General features: G+C 49.9%; 1 protein-coding gene across 1 annotated transcript in view; it reads left to right on the forward strand.

Moving 5' to 3' along the window:
* CENPF (centromere protein F) overlaps positions 1–13834 on the forward strand; it is a 421242-nt gene that overhangs the window by 375809 nt on the left and 31599 nt on the right. The window contains exon 17 of the mRNA XM_078649780.1: positions 13037–13214. Within this exon, the coding sequence (XP_078505906.1) occupies positions 13037–13214 (178 nt within the window). The remainder of the gene's footprint in view (positions 1–13036; positions 13215–13834) is intronic.

Genomic DNA, 13834 nt, shown 5'->3' on the forward strand with positions numbered 1-13834 from the left:
CGGTATTTTACTGAGCTGAAATTGTACCATAGAGCTATCTGCAGAGCTAGAGCTGCATTCTATGCTCATGAATTTGCGACCAGCACCAACCGTTCAAAATTGATTTTTAAGGTATTGAAGGACCTTATGAAAAATAGATCCTCATCAGAGGTGATTTGCACAGATTCCCACTGTGACAAATTGGCCTCCTTTTTTGTGGAGAAAGTGGAAAAAATATATCTTGGGTTCGACACACTCCACCAGGATCGAGAAGCTACTGTCTCTGATACGTCGGAGCATGAGCCCCTGGCTATTTTACCTGAACTGTCGGTTGAGGCCTTCGACAGGTTCAGCTTTAGGGTCAAGTCAGGCTCCCCTGCGGACCCGTTAAAGCCAGCTTTCATTAACACACTTTCCCCGCTGTGCCGTAACCCCATATTGGATCTCATCAATATGTCTTTGTCGTGTGGAATGGTACCCGCGGCTTGGAAACAGGCAGTGGTCACTCCTATATTAAAAAAAGCCAACTCTGACCCCCGACTGCCAGAAAACTACCGACCTATCTCCCTGTTGCCTTGGATTGCTAAAGTAACAGAAGCCTACGTCAATTCTGTTCTGTCTGAGCATCTGGTTCGTAACCAGATTTTGGATCCCAGTCAGAACGGCTTCCGGTCAGGACACAGTACCGAGACGGCATTACTTTACATCTTGGAACATCTTCGCCAGGTACTTGACTCAGGTCATACTGCAGCGCTTATATTATTAGATCTAAGCGCTGCCTTCGATACTGTGTCCCACCAAATACTTATCCAACGCTTACAGGAGGCGGGAGTGACGGATGTCGCTCTCCAGTGGTTTCGGTCCTTTCTGGCAGATCGCTCTTTTAAAGTGGCTATACCACCTGGCCAATCCGCCACCTATCCCCTGAGATCGGGAGTACCACAGGGATCTTCGTTGAGCCCTACAATGTTCAACCTCTATGTGAAACCGTTGGCTGGTGTCGTCAAACAGTGGGGTCTTACGATGGCCTCATATGCGGACGACACACAGCTAGCGGTGACACTTAGTGGAGACCCTGAAGTGGCGGCCCCCAGATTCCGCGCGGGTCTCTTGGCAGTAGCTAGCTGGCTTCGCACCAACTGCCTCCAGTTGAATGCCACCAAAACGGAGGTGTTGGTTCTAGGGAAGCACGCTGAGCTATGGGGTAACCAGTGGTGGCCATCAGAGCTTGGTGTCACTCCTATTCCAGCTGCTGGAGTGAGAAATCTAGGAGTCTGGGTGGATTCGGCGCTTACCTTCAGGGATCACACCAAGAAGGTAGCTGCCACGTGCTACGGAATATTGCGCGGCATTAGGCCGGTTTTGAAGTACTTTGACCCCCCTACCAGACAGCTCGTAGTCCAGGCCTCAATCCTATCTCGGCTGGACTACGGCAGCTCACTGCTGTTAGGGGTGAATCAAGCAGAGGCCTCTAGGCTCCAAAGAGTACAAAATGCCGCGGCACGAGCCATTGTGGGCCTCCCCAGACATTGCTCAGTGTCTGGTACCATCACGGCCTTGCATTGGCTCCCGGTCAGACAGCGAATTAAGTTCAAGGCGCTGTGTCTGGCCTTCAAAATTTTGAAATCTTCTTCGCCGCCGGCACTCGCCAATCTACTCATGCCCTATGTGCCTGCGAGATCCTTGAGATCTGAGGGGCTTCATTTGGCTGTCTGTCCACGCTTTAAGCTGAGCAGAATAGGTGGCCGGTCCTTCAGGGTGTTAGCGGCAGGCCTTTGGAATTCGCTCCCGGTCCATATCCGAGCTCTTGAGGATTTGCTCGCCTTCAGGCAGGCGATCAAAACTTTCCTGTTTCCAGTGTCTAGTTAATTTCTTTTCTTTTATTGTGTGTTATGTTATAGCGTCTGTCAAAGCGCCAGGACGCCCCTTTGCTGGGGCAGCTGTGCGCTATAAAAATATAAATAACATAACATAACATAACATAACCTCCACATGCACCCTGTAGGAAGCTGGCTCTGTATATACTATACCAAAGTGAGGTTTAGTGTGCACAGAGTCCAGTAGAACCACAAAGGTAGGCAGAGGTAAAAGTAGATAGTACCTTACTCTCTATTTGTGGTAGTGTGGTCGAGCAGTAAGGCTGTATCAGAGTGTAGTGTTAAGCGTTTGTTGTACACATTCAATCAGTACATTATATCACACACTCGAACACTGAACTTCAGACCAATTGGTTTTGTATAAAAATATTCTTTTAGTTATTTAAATTCCTAGAACCAAGCAAGCCTGGCACAGGTAAGTGATAAGTACTTTGCAGTAATACAGTTTGTAAACAGTTTGGATTGCAATTGTATATATACTTAGGTTTGATTACAGTAGAACTGCTAGTAATGCAATGCTTTGAAATATTGTACCACTACTTTGTATTGACATTTTAGTTGAATGTCAAGTAGATTACTTTACAGATTACTATTCTTACACAGTGCAGTTTACCTGGATACTACACTGGGACATTTCCTGTAAACAGGTAAGTAAAAGCGTTTTGGTTATTTTGTTACAGTTTTAGAAACTATTATAGATTTTCCAACTCCACACTTAGCAAGACATTGTGGACTATGTACTATTCTACACTTCAGGATGGCTGAGTACATGAAGAAGGCCAGCAAAAACATTGAGGTAAGTCAAGAATTGCAAAAATCTTGGCATGACCAAAAGGCTGTTCTAACTGTTTATCAGCAAGGACAGAAAGTATGGGTGTTTGAGCCTGTGACCCCAGCAGCCCTTCAAGACAAGTAGAATGGACCCCATACTATTCCTGAGCAGAAGGGAGAGGTCATCTAATTGATGGACCTTGGAACTCCATGGATCCCCCATAGGGTGCTCCATGTAAATAGGCTCAAACCCTATGTGGACAGGCCAGATATGGGCTTGCTCATGGCTACTGGTGAGGGACAGGAGAAAAAGAGTGACCCACTCCCTGACCTCTTCTCACAGAACCCTGATGAGGACACAGTTGATGGTGTAGCTTTGGCAGGCAGCTTCACTGAGCAACAGCAGATTCATTGCAGGAAGGTTCTACATCAATATAGGCATATGTTTTCTCCGACTCCTAGTCAGACCATCTGGTGTACCCCTGAAGTGGACACAGGTGAGAGCCTACCTGTTAAAAATAAAATTTACAGGCATTAACCACGTCAGAGATTGTATTAGGACTGAGGTTCAAAAGATGCTGGAATTGGGGGTGATTGAACCCTCAGCTAGCTCTTGGCTAGTCCAGTGGTCCTTAACCCAAACCTCATACCCAGGACGGTAACAGACATGAGGTTTTGTGTGGCCCACAGGGGGCTCAATTCAGTCACTAGGGCTGATGCTCACCCTATTCCTAGGGCAGATGAACTCATTGGCACTTTGGTCTAAGTCAAGTTCTTGAGCACATTTGACCTCACTGCTGGATATTGACAAATCAGACTAGCTGAGGATGCCAAACCTAAAACAGCATTTTCAACTCCTAGTGGGAATTATCAATTTTTTGAAATACCCTTTGGTTTGAAAAATGCACCTGCCACATTCCAAAAGCTGGTGAATAAAGTCTTTACAGGCCTGGAAGCCTATAGTGCAGCATATTCTGATGATACGGCTGTCTTTAGCTCCACCTGGGAGTATCACCTGAAGAATTTGGAGGCTCTGCAGAAAGCAGAGCCTCCAATACCAAGGCCACCAAGTGCCAGACAGGGCAGAGTAAGGTTCTGTACCTGGGCCACCTTGTGGGTGGAGGCCAGCTTCAACCATTGCAGAGCAAAATCCAGACCATCATGGACTGGGTTGCTCCCACTACCCAGACTCAGGTCAGAGCTTTCTTGGGCCTGACTGGGAACTAAAGAAGATTTGTGAAGGGATATGGGTCTACAGTGACTCCCTTGAATGATCTTACTTCAAAAAGAATGCCCAAGAAAGTTCAGTGGACAGTTAGCTGTCAGAAGGCATTTGATGATCCCAAGCAGGCCATGTGCACTGCTCCCATTCTGCAAAGTCCTGACTATTTCAAATAATTCATTGTCTAAACAGATGCATCTGAGTTGGGGGTAGAGGCTGTGTTGTCACAACTTAATGCAGAGGGTCAGCATCAACCATTAGCTTTTATTAGCAGAAGGTTGACCCCCAGAGAGAAACGTTGGTCAGCCATTGAGAGCCTTTGCTGTGGTTTGGGCTCTGAAGAAGCTGAGGCCATACTTGTTTGGCACTCGCTTCATTGTTCAGACAGACCATAAGCCCTTCTTACGGCTAAAACAGATGAAGGGTGGAAAGCCCTAACCTTTGACGTGGTCCATTTCCCTTCAGGGGATGGACTATAAAGTGGAACATAGACCTCGGAGTAACCATGCCAATGCAGATGGACTCTAGATATTTCCACTTAGAACAAGAAGACTCAACTGGGCAAGGTTAGTCTCATCTCCTTATGTTTGGGGCAGGTTGTGTAGGAAAGTAGGATCTGCTTCTAATGCTTGATGATACATTGTTTTTGACTAGTCCGACTGGTAGCCTGCTAATCAGCACCCCAATTTATCTGATTTCTCCCTAAAATGTTATGTATATACTTAGGTACCCTCCAGATTGGATACGTGGGTACTCTTTTCAGTCCCTAGTATATGGTACACATGTACCCAGGGCTTATGTACCCCAGAGGCCTCCCATGGGATGAAGCATGTAGTAGGCCACCCATGAAAAGCCATGCAAAATGGAACTAAAGGCCTGCCATTGCAACCTGTGTAAGATGGTGCATGCAACACTACTGTAGATGTAGGTTTTCTATATCTATAGGTCACTACACTTAAAACAGTCACCCCTCTAGCAGGCCTTGACAAGCGTGAAGGCAGGGTGCTGGTTTACGTGAGAGGGTGCCCCTCCATGAGCAGAGCCCCTCTGCAGCCTTCAGAGACCATTTTCCCGGGTTGTCGGTGACGCAGCCAGACATATAGGTAGAGGTGCATTATATGCTTGCGTAAAATGCTATCCCAAAAACGGTGGCAACAAAACATGTTGTGTTTGGTATCAAACACCTTGGAATCATACCTCCACACCAGTAACTGGTGTGGAAGATATGATTCTACCCTTCTGAAGCAAGCTTCGTAGGGTCACTGGTCCCGGGCCGCACAAAATGGTTGCTGCTGACCAGAGTAAAATTTTTGCCCTCCTGCTGCTGAGCCAAGCTCGAGCAGGGGAAGGCAGGACAATAGGCATCCTGTCACAGGGAGGTGTGACCATCTCCCAGATTGAATTTAGTGTATTGGGGCTTGGTGGGTGCATTTTCAAAGTGCCTAAAAGTCTGCATCTGAGACACACTTGGTGTCCCTGTGCATAGTCGAGTTCAAACAAGTCCTGGGAGCCATTGGCTCCTGCTCTGGCTCGAAACTGGACATGGGACAGGGGAATATCCTCCCCATTGTCCTGACCCGCCCCCAGGAGGGTCCCTTCAATCTGCCAACCCTCTCCCCTAGGTACAAAAGCGCTTACCTGGCTGTAGGACCCTAAATTCGACGTGGACAAGATTCTAATCAAGAAACCACTGACCTTTGACCGTCTGGACACTTTAGACTTTGCTGGACGTCTACTGGGCCTGACTTCGTCTTCGTCTCCCTCTCCGTTTGTGCCCGTGCACCATACAAGCTCCGTGCAGGACCTGTGGAGCATCAAGGACATCTAAAGTATCTCCCTTGGGGTAAAGGAGTCACTCCCCCTACATTCGCAGGCACCGTAAAGCAGCTTACCGGACTGCTGATCCTGAGCTCCTGCGGACTCCGAAGGCTCCAGCAACACAGGAGGTGGGTTCCTACATTCCTTGAGGTCGAGCTGCCCTCCCACCGAGTTTGAGGCCAGTATCCCTCATGGGGACCACATAACCCCAACCCCTGTGCTCCTCATACATTGCAAGTGCATATGCTTGTTGGCGTTCCCCAACGAAGTGCATTGGGCTATCGATAGCCCCAACCTCTGCGCACATTTCGTACAAAGGACTATGGCCTCCTCACGCTCTGTGCCCTGCAAGCTGTTATTTTGTGAAACTGCTAGAGGTCCCCTCGTGACTCCTGTGCCTTCGGCCTGTGGGTCCATTTGAGGGACAACACTGATTTTCTTGGGCTCCCCTGGTTGCTCCAGGCCTGCCCTGACTCTCCTTGCTGTGGTGAGTCTCCTGGTCCTTGCTGGGCCAGACTGTGACCTTCCTCGACCTTCTTCGTGGTTTGCCACTGCCAAGGCTTGTTGGTGCTCCCGCCGGACACCGACCCCATAGCACTCAACATCCTTCATGGGACAGCTTATACACAGATCCTGGTCGTCCTTGATGTCTCCTGGTCCCCGTGGCTGCAGAGTCATGGTCTCCCTTTTCACACCTGAACCACCCGACATCAGTGGGCATTGTTCGCCCCAAGTGTGGCAGGGTTTGCTCAGACGTGAGACCCTTGCTCACTTGGCCACTGGATTCAAGATAGCCTGGCTGATGAGGATTATGAATCCGAAACCGGTCCCAGGATGCTTGTATCTGAAAGAGACACGTTAGTGATAGATTCCTTACCTTAGAATATCCCCAGGCGTCAGACTGGATCCGGACATTTTTGCGTAGCAATACCCCTGCGCGTCGGTAGGCATCGTCTGCGGCTCCGCGTCCGTCGTCGGCGTAGTTAGCGCCGGAATGACGTCGTCGGAGTACTAAGACGCCGCCCATGCGCGCTGATGTCAGTTCTTCTTTTTTCCGCGCCAGCTAGCGCAGATCCGGAGAAGCTCTACCCCTAGTCATTTTTTGACTAAACTTCTTGATCTTTTTGATCATTTTTCTACTCGAGTGTTCGACTCCGATGGTGCCGGTAGGGATGCCCGGGTTCAAGCCCTGTTCGAAGTGCGACCGACTAATGTCGGTCACGGACCCCCATCGCCGGTGCCTGAAGTGCTTAGGCCTCGACCACGACGACCGCACCTGCTCCGACTGCCGGGCCCTGACGTCGAAGGCTAGGCGGGAGCGGTCCTGCAAGTGGCTCGAGCTCCGGCAGTCGGCCTCACGCCGTTCCAGGTCCCGGTCCCACGGGAGGTCGAGGGACCGGTCGCGGGGTCGGAGTCCCCGCAGCTCCGGGAGTGGACATCGGTCGTCGGGATCCAAGTCCTCAGGTAAGAGGCATGAGAGGTCGGAGCGGCATCATCGCTCCTCCGACCCACCCCGACGCTCGCACGATGCGGCCGGGGTTTCGGGCGACACCGCCCACGCGGCTCCGAGAGAGTCGCAAGCGTCGCCGCATGCCCCACACCTTCGGGTCCCTGGGCCCAGCGGTCCCGGCTGGAGGCCCTAGCGGGTCGGGCGCTTCGGCCCCGACGCCGCCGGGTGCTTCGGCCCCGGCTCCGCCGGCGACTTCGGTCCTGGCGCCGCAGGGCCTCACCGGACCAGCTTCCGGATCCGGGTGGTCGCCGGTCGACCTCACAACCTCATCGGCGCCGACCCAGAGGGTGTCGCCCCCGGCGCCCTTGTGGACGCCATCCCCAATCTTCCCCCGTTGGGCGCCGCTTCCGACGGCCTTTGGAGATTTTTATTTCCATGAGGAGGCCCAGTCTGTTGACCCTGAGTTACAGGAGACTGGTGGCGGAGGTGATTGGGAGGGGTCTGAGGACCCTCTGGCACAGGAGTGTCAGTCTCAAGAGGACTGGACATATGAGCTTGGGGAGGCCAGTGGTATTGACACCTCGCCAGACACTGGATTTGTCTCCCCTCCCACCGTGGCTACGGAGGAGGGGGCTGCTTATAGCGTAGTGTTAACGAGGGCAGCCAAGGCCTTGGGCCTTGAGCTCCCCGTTGCAGCCGTGAGGACTAACCTCCTCACTGAGGTTCTTAAACCGCAGGCAAGCTCCAGTGAATCTCTGCTGCCGTTTAATGAAGCCTTATGTGACGTTCTTGTGGGCGCTTGGTCCAAGCCCGCCACGGGTCCGCCTGTGGATAGGAACGTGGCCAGACGCTACCGCCTGTCTCCGGGCGACCCTTGCTTTTTGTCCACCCATCCCACCCCCGAGAGCCTGGTTATCCAGGCCTCCACTTCCCAGACCGCATTCCAGATGGCCCCGCCCGATCGGGAATCTAAGAGATACGAACAGTTCGGGAAGAAAGTGTTCTCGTCCCTGAGTCTGGGACTGCGGTCTGTCAATATGAGGAAAAGTCAGCCCATAACACACCTGATGCCCAGGCTGCTGGCGCAGGACGCCTCTTAGTTCCCATCTTGAACGATTACCAAATTAAGAGACGGGCGCTGGAAGCAGGAATACAAGAATAGAGTTTTATTTCTCATGAGGAGAGCCTGTCATTTCGGACACTCGCATAGTGTCTTCAGGAGGTGCTCTAACAAGTTCTCTGAGGCTTCGTCTTTTATACACAGGTTTATGGCACACAGACATTCTTCATTACAATCAAGACATTGTGAAGTATGAAGATATTCCAACACGTGGCTACAGTAGGGGCCCTGATCCTCCATACAATAGGAGGGGGCTGTCACGCAGCTGAGTGTTCTGCTGATTCCTTTGGAATGTGTGCGCCTGATCGAATCTCAGAGGGTGGGGAGGTCATGATCAATAGTAGCCCCTTTCAAGAGAGGCGAGTGCATACAGTAGTGGGCAATAAACTGTATCCTCGGGCTAAGGGATGACCAGCGGTCCATGTAGACAATTAGGTTCAGAGGAAGAGGTCATCAAAGGAGAGATATTCATGAAAGGAAGGATCAGTGTGGAAAATCGAGCGTAGAGAAAAGGGTTTATCAGAAGAGGGGTATTCATGGAAGGAAAGGAGGTGTTGGTCAGGCGCGGGGTGTGATTCTCAGAGACAGAGTCATGCGGGAGGGGAGGGCTCATGACTTGTGCATGTGAGAGCGGAGGGGCAGCCAGGGTGCGTGGAGGATGCTTGCAGGGTCAGGGAAGTGTGCCGACGATCGATCGTGAACAGGTAGACCATGATACCTAAAATGGCTGTCATGTACGTGTGTGCATGGGTCTATGCTAGCGGGATAACACAGTCAGTGTTTTAGCGATATCCGTTCTGCTTACAACAAGGGGTACAGTGAACACACATGAACGCCGCTTATGTACACATACATTGCCATTTTCAACAAATACCGCGTGTCTCTTGGGCCGCTACACCCTCACACTGTGGGACACGGTCGCAGACGGGCTGCCACAATGCCCGGAGGAGGTCCGGGCTAAACTCGCCCAAGCCCTTGTGGAGGGTCGAGATGCGGCACGATACTCTATCCAGTGTGGACTGGATACCACGGACTCACTGGGCAGGGCGATGGGAACGACGGTGGCGGTTCGCCGCCACGCCTGGTTGAGGTCCGCCAATTTCTCGGCCGATGTCCAGGCCACCCTCCTGGATATGCCGTTCGATGGCCTTCGCCTTTTTGGTGACAAGGCAGACCATGCGCTGGAGCGCTTTAAGGACTCCAGAGCTACGGCCAAGTCCTTATGCCTCTCGGCCACGCGCCAGCAATCGGGTGCCTTTCGCTCCTTTCGTGGCCACGGAAGGGGCGTTCCCACACGTGCTGCCAGCCACGCACCGCAGAATACCCAGCAGCGCGGTGGCGGCTATGGAAACCGCCGTGGCGGCGGCGGTCGGGGTCAGCGGCGAGGCCAGTACACACCTCCCTCCGCAGCACCTGCCTCCAAGCCTTCCTAGTCCGAGCTTTCAGGCCCATGTGATGCCTGTGGGAGGCAGGGTTCGCCATCACCACTTCCACTGGCGCACTGTCACATCGGACAGGTGGGTGCTGCAAATCGTCCGAAGGGGCTACTCCCTCCCCTTCGAGACGACCCCTCCAGCCATGCCACCACAATTCCACCACGTGTCGGGGGATCACTTGCAACTTCTGCAAGAGGAAGTCACGGCCCTCTTGGCCAAGGGGGCCATTGAGCGCGTTCCTGGGCCAGAAGTAGGGTGTGGATGTTACTCCCACTACTTTCTGATGCCCAAGAAGGGCAAGGGGGGCCTGCGCCCGATCTTGGACCTACGGAACATCAACGGCTTCCTCCGTCAAGAGAAGTTCAAGATGCTGACTTTGGCTCAGGTCTTAGCTGCCCCGGACCCCGGAGACTGGATGGTAGCGTTGGACTTTCAGGACGCTTATTTTCACATCCCCGTCCTGCCGGCCCACCGGCGTTACCTGCGGTCCACGGTAGGCCACGAGCACTTTCAGTTTACCGTGCTCCCCTTTGGCCTTACCAGCGCCCCACGGGTGTTCACGAAGGTGATGGCGGTGGTCGCAGCTCATCTGCGCAGGTTCGGGGTGTCAGTCTTCCCCTACCTCGACGACTGGTTGTTGAAGGCGGGCTCGGCCCAGACAGTCGTCAGCCACCTCCAGACTACGGCCGACCTCCTGCATTTGCTAGGGTTCTCCATCAATGTGCCGAAGTCGCACCTGTGTCCCTCTCAGAAGCTCCTCTTCATCTGAGTGGTTCTAGACTCGGCGCAGTTTCGGGTTTACCCTCCCGAACAGCGGGTTTGGGATATTCAGGCTCTGATTCCCATCTTTCGGCCTTTATCCCGAGTCTCGGTCAGGTTGACGCTGCGGCTTCTGGGGCTGATGGCCTCCTGCATCCTACTGGTGCGTCACGCCCGGTGGCGGATGCAGGCTCTGCAGTGGGACCTGAAGTTTCAGTGGGCCCAGCATCAGGGCAACCTGTCCGATCACGTCTTGATCTCGGAGGGCAATGCAAGGAATCTATCACTAACTAATGTCTCTTACAGATCTATCATTACACAAGTAGTAACTTGTGCTTCCGGTCCATGGAAGACATGGCTTGGCAGTTCGGGCTGGACTGTTCCCATGAGGCACAGGGTCAGACGGATTTGCATATAGCCATGTCTGAAATGGGGTGGCTGAGTGGGCTAAAGAATGGTGATGGATTAAACCCAGATCGGTTGACTGGGGGTGAGTGTTTGATTTGCTCAAACGCTCCGTCCATCATCCCCTTTTGTATCCATTTGTCTACCTAGCCCCTGGTCACTCCTGAGGGACCCAGACTCTGTCCCATCTGCTTTCAGGTTCCTTCCTTCAAGAATCTACCTGTGGGTTCCACTGGACATTTTTCTTCTTTCCAGCAGTGGCTTTTCTGTGAACTATGGCAATTTCCGACTCCACTTCGACCCTATGCACCCGGCTTTCCTTGGATAGGTAACTCTGGTACTTCGGTATCCACGGGTGGGCTGGCTCTCGAACCTTCTAGGTTCTAAAGGGTTTCTTCGTAATCCACTGGGAAGGGTCCTTAAACATTAAAACTGCAACTGTGACTCTCCCATTGAATTGTACATAGCACACAGTTGTGTTCTCACACTGCACCCGTCTGCCGTGCCGTCCCTCCTTACTCACCTTGGGGTCCCATCGATTCTACAGCCTCTAGACACTGACTTGACTCGAGTCATGGTTCTTATACCACTATTTTAGTATATGGTTTGGTCTCCCCTGGAGCCCACTGTGTATTAGTGCTACTTACTATTGTTTCTGTGCTACCGTATTGTGTGCTTTGTGTTTGTCTGCGTGTAGCAGATGCTGAGAGGTATTTAAGGTGTGCTATAATAATAAATACATATTTTAGAACTTCTGTGTTGTTCTCCTTTCATTTAACCAATACAATAAGGTTGCATTCTTGTTAAAACAAGCTGCTTAACATTCCTTCAAGACTAAGCCTGAATATGCTCTCCACATCTACCACTTGGATACCTTTCTTAAATCACCACAATGTTGTTTGGACTGGTGCAAAGTGCCCACTTTAATTAGTGGATATCACATACCAAACCAACTTCTCAAATATCTTTACTATCTGGTATCTATAGCCTTAATACAAGCTGAGGCAACTGCCTCTGGCTGAGCATGATGGGATATTGGCGATCTCTCTGCTCTTAAAGGCACAGTTTTCTTGTTCTAGACTTCTCATGGCAGCCTATGTGCTACAGGCACATCATATCTTTCTATTCGTAGCAAAAGGCTTTGTGAAGGTTCTTTTTCTGTGCTATTACAAAAAAGATAATTTCTGAGAGCATATATTCTCACAGTCCCTTCTTTTGCCATTACAAGATGAAGAACTATGACCTTTGTGGCCTTTTCCTAGGCTGCATTATGTCATTTTTAAGTGACTTTTTCAAGGCCTTCCCAAAGAAAGACGAACTTCATCACTTAAGAACATATTTGGATAAAGTGCTCCGTGGTCCACATGGGCGGGACTATTCATCACTTATGACTATCATGGAAATACCCCTATGAGAGAAATTACAGGTAAGAAATTATATCAGGTGAGGAATCTGTGGCTAGACAGTCTCTCTACCAAAAAGAGTGTTACTGAAGGTAAGTACCTTGTTCTTCTAGGCCATGTTTTAGATTAGGTGGGCCTCACTACCTTACTCCACCTTCTGCATTAGTTGCTGTATATGAATTGTTCATAATGCTAGCTTCTTTGATTAAAGTATGTGAATCTATGAAAGATCCAGTGCTGGAGAAGGAAAAAGTTACTTACCTCGAACTACACATCTCCAGCATTGGTAGCTTTCCTAGATTCACATGGACTCCTCTATTTTCCTCAGATGGAGGCCCACCTAAAATTATTCCGGTTATTATGATAACTTTCACGTGTGTGCTGGAAATCTGAGGTGCAGCGGCCTTTGGGAGCGGTGAGGTAGGGGTGCATTCTCCTCATTAGCTGAAGTTCAGATATTTTCCTAAAAGATGAGTGTGCTGCTAAAGCAACACTGAAAACTTTCAGGCATAGTGCTCTTTGTACTCTTATTGTAATGTTACCATGGTACTGAAGCCTTAACAATGCAGACTGATTCAAGCATGTAAATCTTTGTATGGCACCAACCCTGGAGAACTGTAGTTACAGGTAAGTTTTTCTAATAGTCGGTGCCTGTTTTTGTGTACCCCCCACCTTTAAATGTAATGAAGGTCAAACTTGGCTATTAGGATCCATTTCTGCTATGGCGACTGAAAACATGGTCACCGAAGCCCATATCTTCACAGGTTTTCTTAATCCATTTAACTTATTGTTTCAGGTGGAAAAGCTAAAAACCACAGTAGCTCAACTTCAGAAGGAAAATAAAGCTAGCCGTGGTAAATTGGAGCTCTTTACAAAATCCTATAAACAGTTACAACAAGAAAAAGAAAGTCTGCAAAAACACATCGCGGAGCAGGAAACTGTCCTGAAGGATCTAAAAGTACACAAAGAGCAACGTAAGTTATACAAATAAATTACTAATGTGCTGAATTTTAGGCATGTTTAAAGATTTAACATTTATTACCAAAAGGTTACATCTTTTTACAATGGATGTCCAACGTGAGTTCAGGACAATCATAGTTGTGCCAATTTTTTAATATATCCATGTAAAAAAAATGTACATACAGTGACTAAATGGATTTTAGTTAGTGATATTTCTGAAAATTTGTCTTGGATCTGACCCTGCTTGGACCTGATTTGATAATCCCCATTTGAAAAAGCAGTTAACAGTAATACACCTGACCAATGTCTGGATTGTGCTCTCTTTCAGTATCATTGGAAGAGACTGTTAGTTTCAATAGTACCAACACTAGCAACAAAGACTTTAACCGCCCTGTCTCTTAGCCTGAAGAAGCAAATTTTCAAAACGTTTCTCTTTGCTGTTATCAAAATGGTTAAAACTTGCTAGCAAGGATTTGAAGTAGTTGGAAGGCTGGATTTTAGATATTGGTAGCACAAAATGTATTTGACAAGATCTCACGTAGGAGTAAGAGAAATAGTGGTTCTTCACAAACATATGCATCTCAAGCCTGCAGAAAAAAATGCTGTCTCCTATAGTTTTGAGAAAATGGAATAT

Source organism: Lissotriton helveticus, chromosome 6 (genome assembly GCF_964261635.1).
Source record: "Lissotriton helveticus chromosome 6, aLisHel1.1, whole genome shotgun sequence".
Taxonomy (NCBI): Eukaryota; Metazoa; Chordata; class Amphibia; order Caudata; family Salamandridae; genus Lissotriton; species Lissotriton helveticus.